Here is a 26824-nt window from a genome sequence, read left to right as displayed (position 1 = left end):
AAGTACCTAGGTGGTGGGATAAGGGTGTGTGATTGCTGCAGAGCAAGGGGCCAGTGCATCTAAATGCCTGATACTCTGTCTCCTAGCAACTGATGGCCTGGGCCCCTCCTCTGCAAAGGTGCCAACTGAAGGTGTTGGAGACAAAGAGATCAGGTGACCTCCTGGCCTGGGAAAGGAGCTGAGCAGAGGAGGAGGGGCTTTCAGTCTGGAGCTGCCTGGGGACAGGGAGTGAAGTGCAGAGGTGGGGGTCTGGCTCACTGCCCCTCAGAATGGACCCAGCCAAGGGGTCCGGTTCGCGGTACCTACAAGCTCTGTTTTAGACCGTGTTCCTGTCATTGAATAAACCTCTGTTTTACTGGCTGGCTGAGAGTCACGTCTGACTGCGAAGTGGGGGTGCAGGACCCTGTGGCTTCCCCAGGACCCCGCTGGGTGGACTCGCTGTGGGAAGTGCACGGAGGGGCAGAGGATGCTGAATGCTCCAAGGTCAGACCCAGGAAGGTGAAGCCATGTGAGCTTCTTGCCCTGGAGACAGTCTGCTCCAAGGGAGAGGAGACTCCCCAAAGTCCTGATTGACTTTGTGGGGAGCAGTTCCAGAGCATCGCCCAGGGACTCCGTGACACCACCCACCCGCCAGGTGGGTTAATTGGTCTCTCAGGCCTGCATTAACCCTCTCAGAGCCAGGATTGGAGCAGGGAGTTTATACCCTATCAGGGATGTTTTTACTGAAAGGCTGTGATCAGGGCGTGTCTCAGCTCTTGTTTCAAACAGAAAGAAAGCTGGGAACTCTGGCGGTTGGGAAGGAAATCTTGGCACCACGACCTCCTGGTGATGATAACACCACGGGGCTTTTGATCATTTGGATTGCTCGTTTGAGAGCAGGTCACTGGGGTGTTTCCTGCATGAAGATGGTTCAGTTGAATGGGGTGGTGGGGTGGGGTGGTAAGAAAATCCCAGCAGGAAGCGAAACAACAGCTGGACCTGCTCCTGGGGGTAAATGCTTCAGGGTAGTTAAAAGACGCTGGCTGGGCTGTTAGTGGGGAGGGTTCTATCTCTTTACATAAGAACGGCCATATTGGGTCAGACCAAAGGTCCATCTAGCCCAGTAGCCTGTCTTCCGACAATGGCCAGTGCCAGGTGCCCCAGAGGGAATGAAGAGAACAGGGAATCATCAAGTGATCCATTCCCTGTTGCCCATTCCCAGCTGCTGGCAATGAAGCTAGGGACACCATCCCTGCCCATCCTGGCTAATAGCCACTGATGGACCTATCCTCCATGAACTTATCTAGTTCTTTTTTTGATCCCTGCTATAGTCTTGGCCTTCACAACATCCCCTGGCAAAGAGTTCTACTGGTTGACTGTGCGTTGTGTGAAGAAATACTTCCTTTTGTCTGTTTTAAACCTGTTGCCTATTAATTTCATGGGTGACCCCTAGTTCTTGTGTTATGAGAAGGAATAAATTACACTTCCTTATTTACTTTGTCCACACCAGTCATGATTTTATAGACCTCTATCATATCTCCCCCTTAGTCGTCTCTTTTCCAAGCTGAACAGTCCCAGTTTTATTAATCTCTCCTCAAACAGAAGCCGTTCCATACCCCTAACCATTTTTGTTGCCCTTTTCTGAACCTTTTCCAGTTCCAATATATCCTTTTTGAGATGGGGCAACCACATCTGCACGCAGTATTCAAGATGTGGGCATTACCATGGATTTATATAGAGCCAACATGATATTTTCTGTCTTATTATCTATCCCTTTCTTAATGATTCTTTGCACCAGCTGAGCTACGAAACTGGGTTTGGGTGGGTACCAGCAGAGTGAAAGGACATCTGGTGGGATGAAAAGTGACACGCTTCTCTTTCTCCGAGGATGGCGGTGGGGTTGTTGATAGGGAGCTGTCCAGGCTAATACCGGCTGAAGAAGCCAGACCTTCCCGGCCCATCGTCCCAGGACTTTAGGGAAGGCAGATCTGCATACTTGCTGTTTGCCAATCCTTTTCCCTCTCATGTTGCACTTTGCTCCTACTGTTAGAGTTAAGCAGCGCTTTGATTTCGAAAGGCCGTTGGATCGCTCTGCTCACCACTGAAGAGGTGAGGTTTTTACCCATGAAAGCTTATGCCCAAATAAATGTGTTAGTCTTTCAGGTGCCACCGGACTCCTTGTTGTTTTTGTGGATACAGACTAACATGGCTACCCCCTGATACTCTACTCATCACTGGCCACAGAGCTCTGCAAGGGGAACCCGCAGGTGCTGAACCCGGTTGGACCTGCTGGGGAAAGCACGGTGAATGCACAGGGTGTGCCAGCCCAGCGTCCGCTCAAGGGATTTCACTTGTGGGGGGTGCGCTCGGAGAGACCACACAAGGGTCAGCGGTGCCGCCCTGTAACCGTGACAATAATTATTATTAGGGCTAATTAAATAATAAATCCAAGAAGGCTAGCCAATCAGCAGCCAGTGTGTTTGTAATTAGCCGTTCCTGGAAATGACTGATGAGCTCTCTGGGGCAGGGTCTGTCACAGCACCTGACCAGCAGGACTCCGTTTGGGTTCCTAAGGCGCTGCCATAATACACCTAGTTTATGAGTCGTGAATAAAGCTGCTGTTTTGCTGATGTTCATCTGAAACCCCCCCCCGCCATGCATGGAACAACATGGGATGCACCATCTGCAGCTGAGTTCTGCCCACTCGCGACAGGAGTGGATGTTTGTCCGCCGGTGGGACCCCAGGCGAGGACGCGGCCTCCACTCCGGTTCCGGCACAGGAGAGCCACAAAGGAATCATCTGAAGACAGCATAAAACCAACTCCCTGCAGAGTCCCCGGGAGGGACCCCCGATGCAAACAAGCGAAGAGCAGCCCTGGATCTCTCCAGCACAAGGGCCATTTCTCTCCCCTACAGCCAGCCTGGGCCCTGTTCATGGTGCTGAAAAGCTGGCGTCAGGGCGGTGGTAGGTTGTCCCAGCCTTATCAGGTAGCTCTTGGGACACCATCTTCCCCCTGCCCCACTCACCTTTTGTGGGGCAGAGCATCTTGTTCAATTGGGTACAGCTGTGACCTCCTGCCCCCCATGTCCTGAGGGATCGGGAGACACCCTGCAGCTGGAGCTGGGCTTGTAATTAATCATTGAATGCTCATGACTGGTTTCTGATGTGCCAGGCACTTTGCAGCAAGGATGGTCCCCTGTTCCAGGGATCGCCTGAGCTAGGAAGGGGCCAGCACGGAGGCAGAGGCTCCAGGAAGGGAGCAGCAGGTAGAAAGGACGGCCTAGTGGGCTGGGCTCTGGCCGGTGACCCTAGTTCAATTCCTAGCTCTGCGGCTGATTCCCGGGCAGCCTACGGGCCCTGTAGTGTCAGGCGCTGCACAGCACAGAATGAGAGACAGTCCCTGCCCAAGACTGAAGAGACAAAGGGTGGGAGAAGGGAAGGATTAGTACTCCTGGCTTTACAGCTTGGGGGCCTGCAGCTCAGAGAAAGAGTCTGTCCCTCCATTGATCCCAACCTGGGCCAAAGGGATTTCACTCTCCCAGCCTTTCCAAAGGGATTTTCCACTGTCCGTCCACCTGGGTCTTTGGAAAGCTCCCGTCCCTGAGGGGAGCAAACCACGGTGCTTTGCTCCTGCGATAAAGGCTGGGGCACGGCAAAGGAGAAAGCAGGAGGCGTGGCTGCTCGGCTTTCAAGGAAAATAGCTTCAATTAGATTTCTGCAAGCCCACGATGGCCATCTCGGGTGTTCGGAACACAATCAGGGTAATGGATGGGGAAGGCGCTTGGCCAGAGCCGCTGTTCAAGTCATTCCCCTGGAGAGGAGTCGATCCATGAGCCATTAACCCTTCCATGGGGTGCAGAGGAAATTCTCCGCTGTGGATTTTGCCGTCTGTCATGCCTGATCCCTACCTAGACATGTCCTCATATGACCCTTATTACCCTGGTATCTGAGCGGTTCATAGCACCCCTGAGAGCTAGTGGAGCATTATCCCCAGTGGGGGAAACTGAGGCATGGCACAACTAAGCCCCAGAGCCATTGGATCCAGACCGCTGGTACAATTTCCCAAGAGGCGTGGTGGGTTCTTCATCAGTGGCCATTTTTAAATCAAGATGGGATGTGTTTCTTCTCTGGGAATTCTTCTGAGGAAGTTCTCTGGCTTGTGTTATACAGGAGGTCAGACTAGGTGATCTTGGACACTAGGAACCCCCAGTGGGATCTGGGCTCCTAATTTCCATTGGTTTCCTTGGAGGAACCGGGCCTAAGTGACTGGAAGCCAGGACTCCTCCCCCAGGCTTGCTGCTCTACCCACTAGACCTTCCATCCTTATTCAGGGTGGCCCTCCAGTTGTAGCCCCTTATTATTCCCGACCAAGATTGGGGCTTCCGTTGTGCCAGGTGCTGCCGCAGATGGGGAGCCAGGGCCTGCCCCAAAGGAACTAACCGGACAAGACAAAGGGGGGAAGAAAGGCAGGACTGTTCTCCGGGGCAGATGCTGAGGCTCAGAGAGGGCTCAGCACACAGGATTGAGGCCAGCTGAGCTCTTCTGACAAATCTGGTCCTTTATTCAAGCACCGAAATGGGAGCAGGGCCACCCTGTGGAAGACCTATCTCCCCGGGACTTGCCGAGGTCAGTAGCACAGCTGGGAAGTGAAGTCGCAGCTCCTGCGTCCCCAGCGAGCGTGTTAACCACAAGGCTGTCCTCCCTCATGTCCTGTGACCCTGGGCACTGGCTGCGTCTGGAACGTCAGGGACACACGAAGGCCGGGGCAGATCAAAGGTACTAAAAGGCAACTGGATGCATTCGCCTCAGGATGGTGCCTGGGGGACCCCCGGCACAGCCGGCCGTGCTGGACGAGGGATTGCCGTGTAGAAGACCCGGGCGGTGTGCCAGATACAGGCTCGGTGACGTGCAGCGTGGCAGCCCAGCGAGAGGGGCCATGGAAAGGGAACGCTTCCCTTCGATCGCAGCCCCGCGAGGAAACGCAGGAGCCAAGAACATTGCTTGCCTTTGGCTCCCGTGACATTGTCACTCGGTACGTCTCCGGCAAGGTGGTGTGTTCCCTCGGGGGCACCCGGCTGGCTTGAGAGGAGGCTTCCAGGGACTCGCTGCTGCTAACTGCAATGTGCCAAAGGGAGCAATAGGTGTGTGTGTGATATCAGCAGGTTAGCGCGTGTGTGTGACAGCAGAGCCTGGGGAAAGGCCCTGGCAGCACTCAAAGCCTTGCTAGCCGACGTCAGGCCTTTGCCCCCACCCAAATTCACCCTGGTGCAGAGATGACGCAAGGCGAGAGGCATAAGTGGTGTCTAGACCAGGGTTTCTCAACCTGTGGGTCGAGACCCAGAATTGGGTCGCCAGAATGTTTCAAAGGATGGTGTGGCAGCTCCTGTCCCACGGGGCAGGCTGGGCTCGTCTCTTGGCATCGCAGCCTCTGGGCTCCTGGCGCCACTCAGGTTTGGCCCAGCCATCACGACGACGGGAACCCGGGTAGGCCGCATTCGGGTGAGTGGTGCTGCAACCCCCGCGAGCCAGCTCACATCTCCACTCACACACATTTGATCCAGCTGGGGTGGCGGGGCCAAACCTGAGCGGTGCCGCAACCCTGGAGGTCACAGTGCCCCCCTAGCAGGGAGAGCCAAGCCCAGCCAGCCCCACAACACAGGAGCTGCAGGAGCTGCCACTGTGGGGTGAGTGCCAGGCAAGACCCAAGCCCCCCAAGGGGGCAGGATCAGACCGAAACCACCCCAGGGCCTCCACTCCCAGCCTATTTACTGGGTTGTGACGAGTCATAAAACGGGTCCTGAGCCCAAAGAGGTTGGGAAGCACTGGGCTGGACTGAGTGGACTCCTGAGTGCTACATCGCATGTTCGATACAGTGTTTTCGTACCATGGTGCCTTTCATATACACGCCCCCCGCCGCCAATGGGTGGGCACCTTCCCCTTCCCCAGAGCCTCGCATCAGCCTCTCGTCGGTTTAAATAGTGACGTGGCGGCTTTCGCTTCCACAGCAGCCAGGCAGCTGTGTCAGCCCCTGAGCTGAAGACGAGCAGCTGCAGCGTGTGGAGCCCAGAGGTCAGGAACCCCTGACTCTCTGCAGCAGTGGGAGGGGGTCAATTTCCTTTCCCTTCTCCCCATGGTCTGTCCTGCAGGTGCCCAGCCAGTCTCTTTTTTTCCGACCCATTTAATTTGCCATCCTCCTGTCTGGCTTCCAGGAAAGCGCAGGCCTTGGGTGGGCGTCAGACCCAGCACCACGCCAAGCCTCTAAATCCATTCAGAGCAGCCGGCAGACTCATCAGCAGAGCCTGGGGCTGGCTCCCCTCTCATGGCTAAGGGTTGACGAACGGGCTGTCTCTGAATCTTCCCAGGCAGCAGAGAGGAGGCGCTCTGGAGCTGGGGTGGTGGAGGGGTTTGCATTGCTAACAGTAATGATGGAGGCCAAAACCCACACTGACACCATCCTTTGCCATCTGCAGCCTGGCCTGCTATCCATGACCCCAGTATGTCTGGCTGCATGAAGCCCCGGACACCTGCTCCAGCTCCCAGCCATGGGTGGGTGGCAGGGACATTTAAGCCATGTGCTTTTCGACCTGTCTGCTCCTCACCCTCACCTCTCCCAGCATCGCACCTTTTAATCAGGCTGCCGGGTACAGCATCAAAGCCATGCACCCCACCCAGTGGGGTCTATCTAAGGCCCCGCTGTACCCCACTCCCCATACCCCAGGACCTTTCTGCCCCCAGAGAGTCTGAAAGCTGCGATGGGCCCAGGTGTCCACTAGGGGGGCCCATCACATAATGAAACGCAAAAGACATCTGGGGCTGAGCTTTGAAGAGCTGGATCCCCTCCCCTCCTACTGCTCCCCCTCAAACTGGGGAACAGAGAGGGGAGGCGTGGAGGGGAACCCCACTTGACTGGGGATCAAGAGCACGGATGTGGATCTACTGGAAGGGATGGCCACAATATTCCACCCTCCTGAGTCTGCCCTGCTGCAAAGACCTCCCCTCCTACTGCCCGCACAGCTGGCAGGCCTCTGGGGTTTAGGCTCCCTACCCAGAGCTCATCCTCTAATGCAGAAACAGGAAGAGCCCAGCGCCTCCTGCAGGCAGTTCTAGAAACTGCGAGCCCCATCCCAAGGCATGGGGCAGTGCGGAGACTGCAGCAGCCATTCCACGCTCGTCAGAGGGGACACGGGGGTTAAACCCCCAAATGCCGTAGGGCATTAGATGCTTTCCCGCCGACATAGTGCTGGGCACACAGGCACTTTTGGGGTGTGACTTGTGTCGCTCACTCAGGAGGGTGGAATATTCACCCCCTGAGCGACACACGTTTTGCAGCATAGGCAGTAGTGTAGACAGAACCTTAGAAATGAGCCCCCAGAGCTTACTGAATTCCTCTGAGCGGGAACCTTCCTTGAAACAGGACTCGATTCAACCTCGTGCCCCGATAGGCAGCACATAACACTGGGTGGGGCTCTATTCCAGCCCTTTCTTTCCGTGACCAGTGTCCTCAGAAGCCGAGATTGCGGTGGGTTTATGAGCCACATTAGAGCCCAGAATATTGGCACATTAGCCAAGCGGTGCACGGGGAGCCGGGGACTGGAATCACCGGGGCAGAAGATCAGGCTTGAGGTGCATCAGCAGAGCTGGATGTGGCAGAGCCGGTGGGCGAAACTTCCACCTTATGCCCCCCCACAAGCCTGCAGCAGCTCTCCGCCCCCGCCTCCACCCTGAGGCACCTCCCTCCCCCCCACGGTAGGCCCCCCCCCGGAGCCACTCCCCCCCCCCTCTCTTGCGTCTGTCGCGCACACACAGCGCTCTCTGCTAACCATGTGAACGAACTGGGACGTGTTACCTCATCGTTTGCTCCTGAATACTGTCGTTTCGCAGCGATCCTCAGCTGATCCCTATCGGCAAGTTCTTCAAGTATCTGGCAGCAGGCCAAAAGGCCATGGCACGCTAAGTGCCTTGGCACTCTGTCTCCTAGCAACTGATGGCCTGGGCCCCTCCTCGGCAAAGGTGCCAGCTGAAAGTGTTGGAGACAAAGGGATCAGTGGTGACCTCCTGGCTCTGGGAAAGCGAGCTGAAGCAGAGAGGTAGAGTGGCTGGAGCAGTGTCGGGAGTGCTGGAGCTACCTGGATGGATAAGGCAGTGAAGTCGACCTAGGGTCTGGCTGCACTGCCCCCAGAATGACCGGCCGAGGGGTCTGGTTCGCTGATTCTACAACTCTGTTTTAGACCCTTTCCGGTCATCGACATAAACCTCTGTTTGCTGCTGCTGAGAGTCACGCCTGACCGGCAAAGGGGGTGGCAGAACCGCTAGTGGCTTCCCAGGACCCACGCCTGGGTGGGCTCGCTGTGGGAAGCCCACGGAGGGCAGAACCCCAAGAAGTTCCTCAGCTCCTTATAGGGCGCCTGGAATGCGCAGGCTACATGTGAGCCCCCAGAACCGTGCCACTGGATCTCCTGAGAATGGGTTTTGTGACCTCTGGGGTTAGTGGCCCTTGAGAAATGGGTTTTGGGCCGCTGGGGTTATGGGCTACTGGAAATGGAGTTATTGTGGACTCTAGGTTTAGAGGCCTCTGGATAATGGGCGTTTTCGGGCCCCTGAATGTTAGGGTCCCCTGGAAATGCGGCTTTTGTTCCCCTAGTGGTTAGGGTCCCTGGAAATGGGGGTTGGGCAATTGGTTTTAAGGGGCCTCCTGGAAAATGGAGGTTTTGGGCACCTCGGTCGTTAAGGGCTCCTGGAATGGGTTTCGTGGCCCTGGGGTTAGCCCCACTGGAAATGGCGGAGTTGGGGCCCCTTGGGTTAGGGTCCCCTGGAAATGGGGTGTTTGGGGCCTACAGTTAGGGGCCCCTGGAAATGGTGCGGCGGCCGCTGGGTGTTACGGCACCTGGGAAATGGTGGTTTTGGGCCCTAGATTAGGGCCTCTGGAAATGGGGTTTTGGCAGGCCACTTAGAGTTAGGGGATCCTGCGAAAGTGGGGGTTGGGCTCTGGGTTGTTAGAGGCCCCAGGAAATGCGGTTTTGCTCCTCTTAGGTCAGGAGGCCTTCTGGAAATGGCGGGTGGGCCCTAGGGTCTAGGAGGCCCCAGGACATGGGATATTGGTGCCCCTAAGTTAGGGGCCCCGGAAATGGGGTTTTGCGGGTCAATGAGATTAAGGGCATCTGGAAATGGGGTTTTGGGGGCCTATAGGTTTCGCGGGACCCTGGAAATGCCGCGAGTTTGGGGCCCCTAGGTTTAGGAGCCCGCTGGGAAATGGGTTGAGGGCCTCTGTTTAGGGGCCCCTGTTAAATGGCGGTTCTGGGGACCGATTCGGTATGTTAGTGGCCCCTGGAAATGGGTTTTCAGGCCCCTGGAATGAAGGGGCTTCCTGCGAAAATGGGGGTTTTGAGGCCCCCTCAGTGTTAGGGGCCGCTGGAAATAGGGAGTTTGGACCCCCCCTTGAGGTTAGGCGGTCCCTGGAAATGCGCCGGTTTTGGAGTCCCTCGGATTAGGGCGGCCCCTAGAAATTGGTGTTTTTTTCAAGGTCCCTCGGCGCTTAGGGGCCCCTGGAAATGGGGTATGAGGCCCCTCAGTTTAGGGCCCTGGAAATGGGGTGATTAGGTGGCCCCTGAGAGGTTAGCGGGTCCCTGTGAAATGGGGTTTTTGAGGGCCCCTCAGGTTCAGGGCCCTGGAAAATGGTTCTGGGCGCCCCTACTTTAGGGGCCCCCAGGAAATGGGGTTTTGGCCCCAATGGTAGGGCCCGTGGAATTTTTGGTTTTGAAGGCCCCTGAGGTTAGGGGCACACCTGGAAATGGAGTTGGGCCCCTTGTTTTAGGCGGCCCCTGGAAATGGATTCTTGGTGGCCCCCTGAGGTAAGGCGCGTCCTTGGAAATGGGGTTGGGGCCCCTAGGTTTTAGCGGACCCGGTGGAAAATGCGTGGTTTGGGCCCTAATGGTGGAGGGCCACTGGAAATGGCGGTTTTGCGGGTCCCCGTGGTTATAGTGGCCTTTGAAATGGTGTATTTGAGACCCTAGGGTTACGAGGGCCCTGGAAATAGCGGAATATGGGGCCCCTAGGATTAAACGGGGACCTGAATAAGAGGGTTGGGGCTCTTGGGTGGGAGTGGGCCCTGAAAATGAGGGGTTTGCGGCCCCTGTGAGTTAGGCCCCTGGGATATGCGGGTTTTGGGTCCCCTAGGTTTAGGGGCCCCTGGAAATTAGCGGGGTTGGGGCCGCGTAACGCTACGGGCCCTCGAAATGGGGTTTTTGGTGTCCCCGACTTTAGGGGCCCTGGAAATTGGGTTTTGAGGCCTTCGTGAGGCCCCACCCGCGAAATGGGTTTTACGACCCTCGGGTTAATAGCCACTCGAAAGGGGGTTGGGCGCTGTAGGAGTTAGGCGGCCCCTGTAATTGGGATTGTCGCGGGCCTTTGAGGTGAGGGGCCCCTGGAAATGGGGGGTTGCGGCCCCTTGGTATTAGGGGCCCCTGGAAATGGGTTTTGAGGGCCCCTGAGGTATTAGGGGCCACTGGAAAAATGGGCTTTCGGGCCTCCTGGGTTTCAGAGGCCCCGGAAATGCGCTTTGGGACCCTAGGGGTTAGGGGCCTCTGCGAAATTGGCGGTTTGGGGCCCCTAATTCTTACGAGGCCTCTGTAAATGGATTTTGGGCCCCTTGAAGTTAGGGGCCCGTGAAATGTTTGGGTTTTGTGGCCCGCTTGTGTGGATGTGGTGTCACGCGGTGGGTCTGCTACACGGGATGGGGTAATGCACAGTGCACAGATGCATTTCTCAGGAAAAGCAATGAGTGCCACCCTGAGGCCATGCGGGCAATGCCACCAGAGCATTTTCCTGCCATGGCAGCAACACTGACACCATGTGGCCAAGAGGGGTCATGGCACAGAGCATTTCCCTAACAGGTGTAGCGGACTGTGTCCCGCATGGAGGAGAGGCCAGATGACTCTCCTCCCGTTCACTCGCTAGAACTGCAGACCGCAAGCTTAGTGTCTGTCTCTCCTACCTAGCCAGTCGCACGCTGACGACTCATGGTCGCCCACAACGATTTCTGGAGCTTATTATTCGCGTCAGGAGCGCGCATTGTGCCGTCCATGCGAGCACACTGACACCGTGCTGGCCAAGAGGGGTAATTGCACAGAGCATTTCGCCGCCCTAACAGGGAGCAAACAGTTTGACAAACCTTGGCGTGCGGCCACTCAGATTGAGGAACCATCCCTTATCGCAATATGCAGCTTCCCGAGCGAAAAGGGATGGCCGATGTCTGAGCTGCATTTAAGTATGCGTTCAATCTTACTTAGACTTAAAGTTATGTGACCAAAAGCCGTCTTACGGACAGGTCCTCGCGAGCATTCCTGTGTTGCCCCTGCTGCCATGCAATGGATGCGCCTAGCTCCAGGTGTACAGCTCTCGTGTGCGTATGTTCAACCAGTGCACTGATGTTCAGATGGAGCAGATGTTTCACAAACTTACAAGGAACTTCTGCTTCGTGTCCAGGCACGGTAGGGCTGAAGGAATATGCCAGAGCATTCGGTTGCTTTACATGACAGCTAAATCGGGTGCACTGGAGCAGCAAGTTAGCTCTGGGCACGCCGAGACGCTCCAGTGCCAGTGCGAGATGACAGTGAGAAGCTTGCGTGCGAGCCGCGTCGCGTTGTGCCCTGATATGGTAAGCGCAGGCAACTCGCTAGCGCCATGTACTTGGCCTCCTGGCTGGCCCGGCCTCGCTCAGGGTACCCTAGTACGAGATGGAGACTAAGTCTGCGCCGACAGGGTGGGGATGCAACAAGGCAGAGCCGGGCTTGCGCACTGAGCAATTGCCCGATCCTCCTCTCGGGAGCCAGCGCTACGCCATGATTGGATACCAGGGGTGGGCCCAGGGTGGCTCAAGCCCGGATGCCGCTTAGGCTAGACTTCGGGTGTCATGCGCTTGTCTGCAGTTCACGGTGGTCCGCTCCATTGTGGTAGACGAACATGGGATGGTGTGTGGGTTTTTAGCGTGGTCTTGTGCCTGCTGTGTGGAGTACTCCTCGTGGGGTAAAAAAGGGTATTTTGGGCCTCAGCGGTCTCAAGTATGTGCGCCTTGAGAGCATTAGTTCTGTTATAGTGCTAGATCTGGCCCCGTAGCAGGAGATTGAGCCATGGCTACCTAGATGTGCTGGCAGCTCTGTCTACCTGCACTGATGGCCTGGGCTCCACCTGCCGGTCGTGCAAGGTGCCAGCTGAAAGTCGTTGGAAGATGACAAAGGGATCAGTGGTGACCTCTCCTGGCCGTGGGAAGGAAGCTGAAGCAGAGAGGTAGGCGTGCTGCTGTGGCAGCTTACCCCACATTGGCCGGACGACGTCTTTGGAGCACCTGGGGAGTGTCATTTAAGAAGTGGTGATTGTCCTGCCTAGGGAGTTCTGAGAGCTCACTGTCCTCAGCATGTAGCGCACTTACCCCACGGGTTCCGAAGGGCGGTCGCATATCGCTAGTAGTGTCACTTGACTTTGTGGTAGTACTGAGCATAAGCAATTGCTCGCTTTTCTTGACCCTTTCTCTGGTTACCTCCCGGCAAAGGCCACTCAAGCGCGTCTGTTTGTTCTGGCTTGTGCTGGCTAGGTGAAGTAGTTCATGTGGCTCTTGGGACAATAGTGCCTCGTGTGTGGGTGCAGCTACCCGGGTCGGCTTACACCTGTGCAGCTTGTCTCCGATCGTCTTGGACTGGGTGGCGCTCCTGTGGGAAGCCACGGAGGGGCATGAGGTTGCTGAATGCTCCAAGGAGAGACCCAGGAGGTGAAGACGTGTGAGCTTCTTGCCCTGAACAAGTCTGCTCCAAGGGAGAGGAGGCTCCCAAAGTCCTGACTGGCTTTGTGGGGAGCAGTTCCAGAGCATCGCCCGGGGACTCCGTGACACTCCACCCCCCAGGAAGCCTGGCAGGGTGGGGTTAGCACCCTGGGACCTGCAGCCAGAGAGGCCCCGCGTCTTGCCAATGATACAGCAAAATGGCATGAGGCAGCTGAATCCAGAGGGGAGAGGAGAGCGACCTGGCAGGAGCTGGCGGTGTGACGTCCCAGCATCACCTGTGTGCTGCAAAACCCCACCGGTATGGTGTGTGGCCACGGGCTGAGCTGAGCCCATCATTCCTGGCTGGGCCTGGGCTGCAAGAAGCCTTTGCTTTACATAATTGTCTGGGTGATGCTGCACCTGACCAGCCTGGCTTAGGCACCTTAGGATGCTTTGGAGGGGAGGGATCCATCTCTGTGATAAATGAAGGAGCAGCGGGGGAGCTTCCTGTTACGGACACCCAGCCAGCCAGGAGCTATAAAATCCCTCTTGCTCTACCTGTAAAGGGTTAAACAGTCTCACCACTATGCACAGGTAAAAGGAAGTGAGTGGGCACCTTGCCAGAAGAGCCAGTGGGAAGGCTAGAGCTTTTTAAAATTGAGAAAAGACCCCCCCTCCGCCTTTGTCTGTCTGTTGTTCTCCTGGGGAGAGGCAGAAAGGGCAGAGCTATGTTGTAAGGAGCTTGGACCAGGTATGAAAAAAATCATCAGTATCATACCTAGAAACTATGCATTTAAAACCCCAGTAGATCAGGAAATGTCTAGGAAGACACAATTAGGTTTATCTCTTTTATTTCTTTATGGCTTGTAGATTCCTCTGCGCTAATCCCAGGTGCTTTTGGTTTGCTTTGCTTGTAACCTTTAAGCTGGACCTCGAGAAAGCGATTCTTGGTGCTTAATCCTTGTAGTTGCTCTTATTAAACCTGGCAATAGCCTGAGTTCTCAGATGTATTTTCTTGAGTTCTTTTTTATTAATAAAACGTACTTTTTTAAGAACAGAATTGGATTTTTTGTGTCTTAAGACGTTTCTGCAGATTAATTAGCTGGTAGCAACAGCTGATTTCCACCCCCCCCCCCACTTCTCAGCTCTTCCCTGGAGGGGTGTGTGAAACGGCATGAGGGTACCCCATAGGAAGGAACTCCCAAGTGCTCCTTCCTGGGCTCCCAAAGGAGTTCTGCACTTGGGTGGTGGCAGCATCTACCCATCCAAGGTCAGAGAAAAGCTGTAACCTTGGAAGTTTAATACAAGGCTGGAGTGGCCAGTGATTAATTTTTAGAATCCTTGCGGGCCCCACCTTCTGCACTCGGAGTGCCAGCGTGGGGAATGAGCCCTGACAACCTCCATTAAGTCACCACCACAGCAACCACAATTAGTGACCAGAAGGCAACAGAATCCAGGGGAGTGGGGACGGCATCATGAGGGAGCAGCTTCCAGGAGTTCTCCTAGATGGGGTCCAGCTGTGGGCGAGACTGGGGTGTGCACCATGGGGCTGGGATGCAGGGGGAGGTTGGCAGGACGTGCAGCAGTCACCATGCATCCAGAGCTTTAGTGGCATGAGAGATCTGCCCTCTGCTGTGTGGATGGCCCAGCAGGAAAGAGGACCAGGGAGTGACACGGATCCCAGTCACAGAGGAATCTGTTGCTGCCAAGGGGTTGAGAGAAGGAAGAAAAGTCTGCATGGAGAGAGAGGAGCTCCCTTGGGGCAGGCCCGGCCCCATCACAAGCTCGGGGCTAGGAGCAGCACCACGACCCAACCACCTTTAGTGGTGCGGACTCAACAGATCCAAGAGAAGCCTGCCTGAAACACCCAGCGATGCAGATGCGGCGAACATTGTGCCTGTGCACAATGGGGTCCTGGTCCGAGATTGGGGTTCCTAGATGCTACCACAATACGCCTTCTCCTCCTTGGCTGGGGCACCTGGAAAATAACAGCTCACTACCGGGGCTGGCGATGCTAGAGGACATCTGTGTCATGGTGCTGATGATCCAGAGTTCAAGCCAACCGGGGGGGCGGGGGGGGGGTTTACACTAGACAGATGGGTTCCTGGGAGGCTTGTGCTGCTTCGTTGGGGGCCACGAAGGTGTGGGAGGGGAGAGAAGAGCCTCAGAGTTGCCCTCAAGGGGCCAGATGTGGGTGTTGGGGATGCTAGGCTGGGCCCTTTCAGAGTAGCACCCCGCACCTCAGGCACCAAGGACGGGTGGGGCTCTGGCAGGGAAGCCAGGATGGGTCGTACCCTGGCTTCCCCAGGGGACGTGGCTGTCAGCAGGGATCAACCCAGGGGTGGCTGGCCTCTTGGCACACAGGAGCAGACTGCCTGTGACCCCAGGGCTGGCAGCAGTAGTTGAGCTGTTATCCCACCTTAGAAAGGGAGCAGGCCTTTGCCAGGGGGAGGGGAGCTCGGCCTGCCCCACTCTGCCCCTCCTTGGAGCCAGGGGCCCTTGAAACCTGCCCAGAACACAGGAGTCCAGGCTCGCCACACCACACAGAACCCAGGAGTCTGGGCTCCTCCCACAGAACCCAGGTGTCCGGGCTCTCCACACCCCACAGAACCCAGGACTCTGGGCTCCCCCCATGGAGCCAAGGAACCCAGGAGTCCGGGCTCGCCATGCCCCACAGAACTCCGGGCTCCCCCCATGGAACAAAGGAACCCAGGAGTCCAGGCTCTCCACGCCCCATGGAACCAGGACTCTCCATGCCCCACAGAACCAAGGAACCCAGGAGTCCGGGTTCTCCACACCTCACAGAACCCAGGATTCCGGGCTCCCCCCAGAGAACCAAGGAACCCAGGAGTCCGGGGTCTCCATGCCCCACAGAACCCAGGAGTCCAGGCTCTCCACGCCCCATGGAACCAAGGAACCCAGACTCTCCATGCCCCACGGAAACAATGAACCCAGGAGTCTGGGCTCTCCACGCCTCACAGATCCCAGGAGTCCGGACTCCCCCCACAGAACCAAGGAACCCAGGAGTCCGGGCTCCCCCCATGGAACCAAGGAACCCAGGAATCCGGGCTCTCCATGCCCCACAAAACCCAGGAGTACAGGCTCCCCCCAAGGAACCCAGGAGTCCGGGCTCTCCACGCCCCACAAAACCCAGGAGTACAGGCTCCCCCCAAGGAACCCAGGAGTCCGGGCTCTCCACGCCCCACAAAACCCAGGAGTCCAGGCTCCCCCCAAGGAACCCAGGAGTCCGGGCTCTCCACGTCTCACAGGAACCCAGGATCCGGGCGGTCCCCCATGGAACCTAAGGAACCCAGGAATCCTGGCTCTCCATGCCCCAACAAAACCCCAGGAGTACAGGCTCCCCCCAAAGGAACCCAGGAGTCCGGGCTCTACCACGCCCACAAAAACCCAGGAGTCCGGGCTCCCCCCAAGGAACCTAGGAGTCCGGCTAATCCAGCCACAGAACCAGGAGTCCCGGGCTCCCTCCAGGGAACCAGGATTCCGGGCTCTAACGGCCCCAAGGAACCCAGGAGTCCGGCTCCCCCCACGGCACCAAAGGAACCCAGGAGTCCGGGCTGGGGGGGAAGGGCTGCTCCATCGACCTTCCAGCCGGCCCGTCCTCGCCTGGTTCCGGTCCTCCGGCCCCGCCCGCCGCCGGCCCCGCCCGCCGACACCGCGGCCCGCGAGCCCCGACCGCCCTGCCGCTGGCCCACCTCGGGTTGAGTCCGCGCCCCCCCCCGACCTCCCCTTCCCGGGCGCCCCTCCCCACAGACCCCCCCCGGCCCCTGCAGCCCCCCCCGGCAGCCCCCCCGCCTGGAATTCTGCCCCCCCGCACTTGCCCCCCATGATTAAGTTACCCCTAGCGGGGGGTGGGGGGCTGGTCCCCATGGGGATTCCCAGGGGAGGGGCAGTTCAGCTCCCTCCGCTCCCCCACAGCACATGGTGCGGGCCGGTGGGGGCAGGGCTGGCCCTGGCGGGGGGGTGGGGCGAGCCCTTTGCCCGGAGTCTCCCCAGCGACCGGATCGGAGCCTCCCTCTGCCCAGGGGGCCGGAGCAGGGTTTCTGCGCTGAAATGGCCAGGTGGGGTGTCTGTTATTGTAGGGTCGCTCATGGGGGCTGGGCCCCACGCGTCGTGTGCTTCCCCCCCCACACACGTGGGTGCCCTTATAGGGTTGCCCAAGGGGTCTGGGGCCGAGCTCGCTGCTGTTGTAGGGTGGCTGTGAGTATGGGGGTGGGGGTCGGTGCATTTTCAGGGTGGCATGGGACAGCTGTAATGTGTGTCTGCCTGGATGGGGGGCCTGTGGTAGGCTTATTGCGGTGGTGGGGCAGCCTTTCTGGGGTCGCTCAGGGTCCCGGGTGCTGGGCAGTTGTGGGGTCACCCTAGCTCTGCTGCAGGAGCCCCATATTGTGTGTTTTGGGGATGGGCTAGGGTGGAAGGTGACCCATCTATCTTGCGGGGGGGCATGGGATCCAATAGCATGGGATTGAGATGAAGGGGAGCAGACAGGGTATCTGAGTGAGGGGGAGCGGGCTGGGCAGTGGGGTGCAAGAGGGAGCAGGCGGGGTTGCTAACAGTTCATAATCTCCTCTGCCAGAGTCTCTGCCTAACCTGCCGTCCCCTTCCCTTCTAGCCGGCGTGGAGCCAGGATGGCGAAGGAGATGCGGGCGCAGTACGAGCCGGTGGCGGAGATCGGTGTCGGCGCCTATGGCACGGTCTACAAGGCCAGGGACCTGCAGAGCGGCAAGTTCGTGGCCCTCAAGAACGTGCGCGTCCAGACCAACGAGAACGGGCTGCCACTCTCCACCGTGCGCGAGGTGGCGCTACTCAAGCGGTTGGAGCATTTCGACCACCCCAACATCGTCCGGTGAGGCGCTGGGGGCGGCTGTATGGACGGGGGAGGGCTGGGGGGAAGCCGAGACCCAGGGAGGACTTGCATGTGGTGCCTACTCACGTGGGGCGGGGGCTGGCGGACGCTTAATTTGCATTGGAGGGAGTTTGGTTTTGGGGACCCAACAGCCACTTCCCTCTGGGATAAAGGCCCCGGGGCTGTGCAAGAAGGGGAATCAGTATCCCATCGGGGGGGGTCTCCCCCTGGCTCGGGGGTGTGGGTAGAGAGGAAAAGGAGGCTTGGGGGTATGGGTGGGAGACAAGAAGTGGGGAGGGGTCCCCAATCAGGATCTGCGTAGGAGGCACACGGCTAGGCCTGCTTGGGAGGTTGGAGTGGCCATGCAGGGGACAGAACCCTGCCCTGCTCTCTGGGGCCTCTCTTCCTGTATGAGCTAATCCCTGGGAGCTGGAAGCAGCCCCAGGCCGCTTTGTGCTCATTTTTCCAGCTCTGGGAAATGTGCGGCCGGTTCTAGGAATTGAGCCGCGGCGGCCTGGGAGCTGCCTCCTTCCTGCGAGTTCTGAAACGCCGGCGCCGGGGCTGGGCCGCGGGATGGCTCGGCTGGCAGCCGGGCGGGTTTCCACTGGCAGAGGATGTCTGTCCTCCCCCTCCCGCCAAGGGGCCCGCCTGCGCTGGGGGTGGGGGAGGAGGCTCAAGAGCTGCTCTGAGTCTTGCCTGGCCTTGGCCCCAGGTGTTTATAGGCCTGGTGCGTTAGGGTTTTTCTGCCAGCCGGTTCCGCTCTGCTGGGGGTCCGGCCCACCCCAGCCTGGGGCACTGCTGGCTTTACAGAAACACTGGGGTGACGGCAGGAGAGCTCCAGGGAAGGAGGTCACTGGTGGGTGGGGTCCCTGTCCTGCCCCTCTCCCGGTTGGACGAGACGCTCGGGGGTAAATTGAGACGTTTTCGGGAGCTTCTAAAAATCCAGCTTCGGTAGCAGGGCCTTGGCGGGAGGGGATGGGGGCAGGGCTGGTGGGACGAGTGGCACACCATCGGGGAGGGGAGTGGGTGTCGGGAGGCAGGGGGAAGCCGTGGGGCAGGGGTGCGTTGGGGATTGAGGGCAGCCGCATCTCGAGAGACCGTAGCTTTTTAAGCGTTTAGCTCCCTGGCGGCCTCCTATGGTGAGAGGGGCTAGTGGAGCTGTCCCGACCCCACTGCGAAGGGCCAGGCCGTGGCACACTGCCCTCGAGTGATCTCTGGGAGTGGGGACACTGCTGCCCTCGGCTCTACGGCTCCCCCTTTCAGAGGAGCTTGCAGGGGCTGGTTCTGCTGGCTCCGTCCCTTTGAGTCGCATTCTGTCTACATGTGAGCCTGGCCCAGCCATTTCCCAGCTCCTTGCCAGCCTCTGTGAGCCAGAGGGCAGTATGGTGGGGCCTCCCTGTCCTGCGCTGATTAGCTTCCAGGAAGTAGGGAGGAAGCAATGGGGCCCCAGGAATTGCTGATTGAGTTAGCCAGATAAGAGTGTCCAGCCCTGCCTCGGGCTATCTGGTGGCAGGATCTGCAGCTCGGGAATCTAATCAGCCTGGGACTGGCTGCAGGTCTGTTACTGGTCGGGGGTGGGGGGGTTGGTTTGATGCTGTGAGCTCAGGGGGCATGCTCAGAACAGGGGCTCAGGACGTGTGTCCCCAAATTACCATGTGATATGAAGCATGGGGAGCAGGAGAGGGGGCTGAATGTTGGGATTGAAGGCCATTGGCAGAGGGGGGGGGGAGGGGGCTGAGTTAGCAGGGGGCTGCAGGTCAGGACTGAGGGGCATTGGCAGAGCTGTGTTCCATCTCTCTAGATGGGCCTGGGGGGATCCCTGGCCCCCATCTGTCCCGCCTTGAGCCCAGACAGCCTCGGTTCTTCGTATTGTGTTGAGCTGGATTGTTGAGTTCCTGCAGCTGCGAGCGGGAGCCCCCCTTCCAGCAGAGCATGTGTCAGTCAGATCCCTGCCTGGCCCCTCCCTCCCGCACTCAGATCCCCAGCCCCCGCCAAGCTCCTTTCTCCGCCTCCCCGCAGGTTGATGGACGTCTGCGCCACCACCCGGACGGAGCGCGAGACCAAGGTGACCCTGGTGTTCGAGCATGTGGATCAGGACCTGAAGACGTATCTGGACAAGGCGCCGGCCCCTGGCTTGCCAGTGGAGAAGATAAAGGTATGAGGAGAACTGAGCCCTCGGCTGTAGGGACCTTCGGGGATGCTCCCGCCCCACGGTACCCACTGCTCTCGTGACATAGGCTACTAGGGTGATCAGGGAGGGGAGAGCTGCTTGCCCAGGGGAGGCTCCAGGAGCTGGGCTGGTTCAGCCTGACCTAAACACATCTGATTGCTCTCCATCCGTACAGCCGTGGGAAGCCCAGGGGAGGGACGAGCCAAAAGACAACGTGAAGCCAAAAGACAATGAATCGGATGACATGACAGGCTCCAGGGCTGGACTCGATGCCCCAGGAGTGTCCTTCCTGTCCTGTATCCCTGGCCCCTGCCCCACCTGTGCTGCTGGGATAGGCGGGGAATCTGACTCTGCACTCTCCCCCTGCTTGGCCAGGATCTGATGCGCCAGTTCCTGAGCGGCCTGGACTTCCTGCACTCGAATTGCATCGTGCACCGCGACCTAAAGCCGGAGAACATCCTGGTGACTAGCAGTGGGCAAGTGAAGCTGGCGGACTTCGGCCTGGCCCGGATCTACAGCTGCCAGATGGCCCTGACCCCTGTGGTGAGCACTCGGCCTGTGCGTGTGGAGGGGGTAAACAGGAGCAGCTTTTGGTTCATGGAGCCTGGCTTGGAAATGCTGAGGTGCCTCCTCCCCTGCTGGTCTCCAGCCCCCTGCCATCCCGCACTTGTGCCTGTGATGCAGATGCCTGGCTCCCTCCTGGAATACTCTGCTCTTGGTGTTGAGGCTCCTGCCACTGTGGGGAGGGGAGAGCCGCTGCCGTGGGTTGGGAGCCGCGTGAGCCTGAGTCACTGGAGGGTGACTGCCTGCTGCCTCATCCTCTGCTGTGGGCATCTTCCCCCAGAGGTGCCGGCCCGGCCCCAAGCTGGAGATCCTGTGCTGGGCAACGGTCTCCTTCCTGGGCTGGCCTGGCCTGGCCTGCTCTCACTGTCTGAGCCCACACGGTGCTCCGAGCAGATGGGGCAGCAGCCCGCTGGGTGCCCTCTCTGCTGCAAAGGGAGGATTTCCCCAGGGTTTGGAGCCACCCAGACATGAGTGCTTCTCAGTTACCCCCATCAGTGGGATCTTCACTCAGCTTCTATGGGGCACCACCCGTGGGGGGATTACGGTGACCAGATAGCAAATGTGAAAAATCGGGATGGAGGTGGGGGTAATAGGAGCCTATATAAGAAAAAGACGCAAAAATCGGGACTGTCCCTATAGAATCAGGACCTTGGTCACCCTAGGGGGGATCCCGGGGAGACCCCAGCCGTACTGAGTGGTCCCCCTGCCGCCGATGCTGCTGGGAGCGAGGTGTGCTGGGAACCTGGCAGAGGCTTGGGCGCACTCAGCCATCATTGGGCTGGGGGGTCCAAGAACCCAGGGCCGGGGGCACGGTATAGCTGGAGCTCAAGGCTGTGTGAGCAGCAAGGGGGCCTGACTCAGCAGCTCTTCCTTCTCCGGGGGCTGGAGATCCAGGCCCTAGTCTGAGGGCCCCTGCCCTGCTTGAGGGCTGAGAGAAATGGGGGTTCTCCAAGCTGTTAACTTTCAGCTCTTGGGGGCACCTGGGGCCAGGGCCTGGGGCAGCCCTGCCCGGGCAGGCTGGGTCTGTTGCTGGGGTGCTGCTGTTGGGGTTTACCCGGTCACGTCTCCAGGGAGATGAGCTCCAGTGTGGTGGGTCTCTGTGTTGGGGGGCAGAAGGGGGGAAGCTGCAGTCTCTGGCAGCTCCCATGCTGCTTCCCCTCAGCCAGTGGAGTGCGTGGAATCTGTAGGGTAAATATTGTGCCATAAGCAGGAAGTGGGACTGGCGAGTGGGGAAACTCAGCCTAAAGGCATTTCCTGCCCAGCAGGGATTAGGAGCTCTGAGCTTCCAACCAACCCTGGAGAGACTCTCCCTCCAGGAGATGGGGGACTCATAAGCTGCTTGCGGGAGGGGAGCCCTAAACCCCAGCAGGCGTCTACCCAGGGATGGGGACACAGTCTGTTTCTGGGAAGCATCAGGACGTGTGGCCTTGGGGGCTGCCTAACTGTGGGGGCCCCTTTGGGGTTGTCGCGCCCCCCCCACCCTGATGTGACTGTGCCCGTGCAGGTGGTTACCTTGTGGTACCGCGCCCCGGAAGTGCTGCTCCAGTCGACCTATGCCACCCCCGTGGACATGTGGAGCGTCGGCTGCATCTTTGCTGAGATGTTCCGGCGAAAGTGAGTGTGCGTGGGGAGGAGCTTGCCGGGTGCGGGCACTGGAGTGACTGCAGACACAGGGCGGGCACTGGGTGGCGTGGGCACGGGCGGGTGAGGGCGTGGCTGTGTGTGGTGCAGGTAGGCCTGGCTGCATGTCCATGTATAACCTTGAACCCCACCCACAACCCCCCAGGGTGGCATCTCCCTAGCACCACTTAACTCAGGACCCTAAAGTGCTTGATGCCAGGAGGTTGGTCTTGCCAGGTCTCTTCTCTGGGCGGGAGGCGTCTTGCCTGACATCTCTCAGAGCCAGGAACCCTGACTCCCAGGGCCCTGCTCCAACCAGTAGGTCACGCTGCCTTGTGGTAACGTGGCCCTGCTGGGGACTAGGATGGGCACGGCTGGGTTGGCTCTGGCCTCCGGCTGGCGGCAGCCCATGGTGGGGAGCCCACCTGCTGGTCTCTGCCTCTCCCCCAGCCCCTTGCCGTAGCTTAGCAAGCCCAGCTGGGAGACAATTAGGGCTGAGCCAGGAACTACCCCCACTCCCCGCTAGGCTTATCGGCTGGGCTCTGTGCTGATAGACAGGGAGGGGCCCTACGCTACCAGATCTCCCCTCCCGGCCTTGTGGGCTCAGCTCTGGGCCTCTCCAGGGGTGGGGGGATGTGTGATAATGAGGCTTACGCCCTGGTGCCCAGCGGGCCCCTTCTGGGCAGGTCATGGCTAGCTGGGGGAGGGGGAGTTGGGCCTTGGCCTATTACTGGCCCCTCTAAGCCCTCCTGCCATTGTTCAGCCTCTTTGGCCTCTTGAGTGGGCGGGAGGGTGACGTTGGTGGGAGTCTGTGCCCATGCAGCCATTTCTGGGTGGGGACGGAGCTGCTGAGCAGATCCCGGCTCTGATTCTGATGAGTCTTGCCCCAAAGGGAGAGGGGAGGGGGCTAACGGTGGGGAGCACACCCCACGCTCAGCTCAGCAGCCAGCCCCTCTTTTCCCTGCAGGCCCCTCTTCTGTGGCAACTCAGAAGCCGACCAGCTGGGCAAGATTTTTGAGTAAGTTCTGAAGCTTCCCTAGTGTCTTGCGGGAGAGGGCTGGATGGGGGCAGGGGTGGCCCCCTGGGATCTCAGCAAGGGGAGGAGGGTGAGGCACTAAGAGCAGAGCCAGGGTGGGGCTGGGCGACCCAGCCCTGGCTGAGAGCTGATTGATGGGACAGGGCGGGGCAGCGTGCCTGGGTGTAGCGCTGCTGCTGGAGGTAGAAACACAAGAGTTTGTGGGGTGGGGGGCTGCTGGGAGCTTGTCGTCTCCGTGACCAACCCACCCCGCTGTGCTCCAAGATCAGGCTGGGTCCAGCCTTGTGCTGCTTCGTGACCTCCTTTCACATCCCCCCTTCCCTCCCCGGGTGGCCAAGGCAGGGGTTCTTTTGCTGCATGGAGCAGAATGTCCAGGGGGCTGCCTCGTGCAAGCGGCCCGGGGCCCAGTGGCGTGGGCAGCTCTGTGCTAGAGGAGAGAAGGTGCATTTCAACCCTGGGGCCGAGGGGACAGTAACGTCTAGGAGCACCAGTCACAGACCGGGACCCCTTGGTGCACGGCGCTGCACAGACAGAACAGAGACGGCCCTTGCCCCAGAGAGTGGCGGCTGTAAGGGAACAGTCTGGTGAACATGGGTTACCTTAGTGGGGATTAAAGAGGCCCCTTTGTTCCTAGCAGAGACAAGGTGTCAGGGAGTCCCCGGGCGATGCTCTGGAGCTGCTCCCTACGAAGCCAGCCAGGACTCTGGGGAAGTCTCCTCTCTGTGAGCAGACTGGCTCCAGGGCAAGAAGCTCACACGGCTTCACCTTCCTGGGTCTGACCTAGGAGCATTCAGCATCCTCTGTCCCTCCGTGCGCTTCCCACAGAGAGTCCGCCCAGGCGGAGGCCTGGGGAAGTCAGAGGGTCCTGCACCCCCACTTCGCAGTCAGACGTGACTCTCAGCCAGCCAGTAGAACAGAGGTTTATTCGATGACAGGAACAAGATCTAAAACAGCTTGTAGGTACAGAGAACAGGACCCCTCAGCCGGGTCCATTCTGGGGGGCAGTGAGCCAGACACCCACATCTGCCCTCACTCCTTGCCCCCAGCTAGATCCAAACTGACTCTCCAGCCCCTTCTTCTCTGGGCTTTGTCCCTTTCTGGGGCCAGGTCACCTGATTCTTTTGTTCTCCCACACCTTTAGCTACCCCCTTGCAGGGGGGAAGGGCCCAGGCCATCAGTTGCCAGGAGACGGAGTGTCGGCCATTTATGTACACTGGCCCTTTGCACTGCAACAATTACACCCCCCTTATCCCACCACCTAGAGACTTAAATATATAGGGGAAACTGAGGCACCCCTACAGTATTTAGAGGAAACATTAAGAGCAGTCCCAGTTCGTCACACAAGGCTGGAGAGGCAGGGAGCTGGGGTGGAGGAGATCCTGCTGGGACTCGTGGGTGAGGGATTCGGAACTGGGCCGGGAGAGGCTCTTGTCTGAAGAGGCTGGGGATGTGTAGGGGGGCGGGAGATGGGACAGCGAGTTGCCAGTGGGTCAGGGAACCTGGGCTCGGCTCACAAAGGGCTTATCAAGGAAACGGAAAGCCGGTATCCTTGGAATCCTATGCAGCGTTAGCCTGGGGAACTCACTGCCACAAGAACTCATGAGGCCAAGAGCTTGGCAGGGTTCAGAAGAGAATCCGACCCCTCCCCCCCCATGGGTAACGAGAGAGAGAGAGAGAAAAATAGCTTGTTTTTAAACAAGGGATCAGAGTCCTTTAGCCTCAGGGCAGAGGGAAAATGCTGGCTGTAGTTAGTAGGGCAGGCTGTTCCCTCGCATCCCAGGCAGGGTTCCTCACACCTTCCTCCTTCATCCTACCCTTGGTGGGATGGGACAGTGGGCTGTGTGGACCTCTGCTCTGGGCTGGCCGTGCCCATGTCCCACCCCCTGCCTGGGTGCCAGTTGCTGTGCAAAATCCGTCCCCTCCCTGCTGCCCCGTCCCAGCCATTCTCTTCCCTCCCCCGCAGCATGATCGGGCTCCCGGCAGAGGATGACTGGCCCCTGGACGTGGCCCTGCCGCACTGCGCCTTCACAGCACGCTCCCCGCAGCCAGTGGAGATGTTTGTACCGGAGATGGAGAAGCTGGGGGCACAGCTTCTCTTGGTAGGTTGGGGCAGGGGGAGACGATGTGGGAGTAAGGGGCGGGGAGCAGCAGTAATTCAGCCTGAGAAGGAGAATTGGGGAGGGGGCCCTCTGGGCTTTGCGTCCGAGGCCCTAGAGCTGCTGATGCTCCTTGGAGAGACAAGGGCCTGGTTCGTGTTTGTTCCCACCGCAAAACCAGCCCGTGGGGTCAGCTGACTCTGGAAATGACATGCCCAGGAGCATCGGCAGAGCTGGGGGGAGCGTGCCGTGCTGGGAGAGCAGGGGGCTGTGCGTCGGGATTGTGGAGCACCAGCAGAGCTGCATGGTGGGGAGCCTGGGGTTGGGAGAGCGGGGGGCTGCCGGTCGCGGAGGGGGGACAGGACACAGGGTCCTGTTAATTCGCCCTTCGCTCTTTGAACAGCCAGTTAGCTCAGCTGGCCCCCAGCTGATCCATTGGGTGGGGAGGCTTAGCCCTGAAGTCTCTCTCTGTGGGGATAGGGTGGGGGTCCGTCCCATTTAACCCTTTCTCCTCTCCTCCCTAGGAGATGCTGACCTTTAACCCCTACCAGCGGATCTCGGCCTTCAACGCACTGCGTCACCTTTACCTCCAGGACAAGAGCCTGGTGGAGGGGTAACACCCCAGCGCCCCCCTCTCCCCTCCACGGGGACCCAACGGAGGACTCGGGATAGTGCCAGTTCTGCACCCGCAGCCACGGCCCCTTCTCACGTTCAGTCCCCTGCACCTGCCCCACGCACACGGAGACGGACTCGAGCAGGGAGCGGAGACGCCTCCTCCCCGAGGACGCTGGGATTTTGGTGGCATCTCCCCTCCCCACCCCATAGGCGCCTGGCCCCGAGCAGGCCTAGCTCTGTTGAAGGTCAGTTTGTGTTGGGAGGGGGCCCGGCGGGGCCTCACCCGAGTTCTCACAGACACTTTGAGTAGCCTTTTGTAACCGTTTACAAGATAACTGTTGCTGCCTTATCGCATTCCAGCCTCCTGCTGCTGGTCTCAGCTCTTCCCACCCCCCTAGCGAGGGGCTGAGAGCAGCACGACAGGCCCCCCCAACTCCCCACACTTGGGGCAGGTGGGGGTTTTTTACTAGAAATATTCACGCGCGGTTTTTCTACTGCCAGGGCCATGGCCAGGGCGAACTGCCGAATTCTTGGTGCACATGTGAGAGTTGCTTCCCTGAGGGTGGATTGGGGAATCCCGGGGGGTGTGTGTGCTCCCCCGGGCCGGGATAGACAGTTTATATTTATAATGATTTTTCTCAGACACTTTTTTTTTTTTTAATCGGCTCTAAACATGGTAAGAGTCCAATAAAGGGAAGGCAGGGGGATGGGAGGGCAGCACCCGGGCAGACCTGGCTGCCCTGGCGTGCGGCCCCACCCCAGCCTGCTTTGTCACTTGGTTTGCCTGAAAGTGTCTTGGGTTTGACTGATGCGGCTGAGAAGCCAGGACTGCACCCCTTGTCATGTAGGGGTCAGAGGTCCCCTTCTGATCACTGCTGCCCCGGTGACACTGGTAGGTTACGGGGTCGCTGGAGTGGAGGCAGCTGGGCATCGCCCCTCATTGCTCTTGACTGGCTTGTTCGCCCTTTGGTCCGAGATCCAGGGTGGGCTGTCGACCCCAGGAAGTGGACACCCCTTCCTCTCCAGCAGCGGACAGAACCACGCCTCCTGCTCCCAGAGCGTCCATCCAGGCTGCAGCGGGGGGCCAGAGACAGGACCCTGAGAGCTGTGTACGTGTTCTCACCTGGC

The 26824-nt window shown here is 59.0% G+C and overlaps 1 protein-coding gene across 1 annotated transcript; it reads left to right on the top strand.

Annotated features, from left to right (window-relative positions):
* Positions 1-16727: 16727 nt before the first annotated feature.
* On the top strand, positions 16728-26474 carry CDK4 (cyclin dependent kinase 4). Its single transcript, XM_032786869.2, has 8 exons — positions 16728-16810; positions 17362-17595; positions 19615-19750; positions 20141-20308; positions 21834-21943; positions 22917-22967; positions 24949-25084; positions 25606-26474. Exons 1-8 carry the CDS (start codon positions 16803-16805, stop codon positions 25696-25698), a joined length of 936 nt encoding a protein of 311 aa, XP_032642760.1. The 5' UTR covers positions 16728-16802; the 3' UTR covers positions 25699-26474.
* Positions 26475-26824: the final 350 nt, after the last annotated feature.

The sequence above is a fragment of the Chelonoidis abingdonii genome, chromosome 26, assembly GCF_003597395.2.
Source record: "Chelonoidis abingdonii isolate Lonesome George chromosome 26, CheloAbing_2.0, whole genome shotgun sequence".
Taxonomy (NCBI): Eukaryota; Metazoa; Chordata; order Testudines; family Testudinidae; genus Chelonoidis; species Chelonoidis abingdonii.
This window is presented reverse-complemented; position numbering and strand designations above follow the sequence as displayed.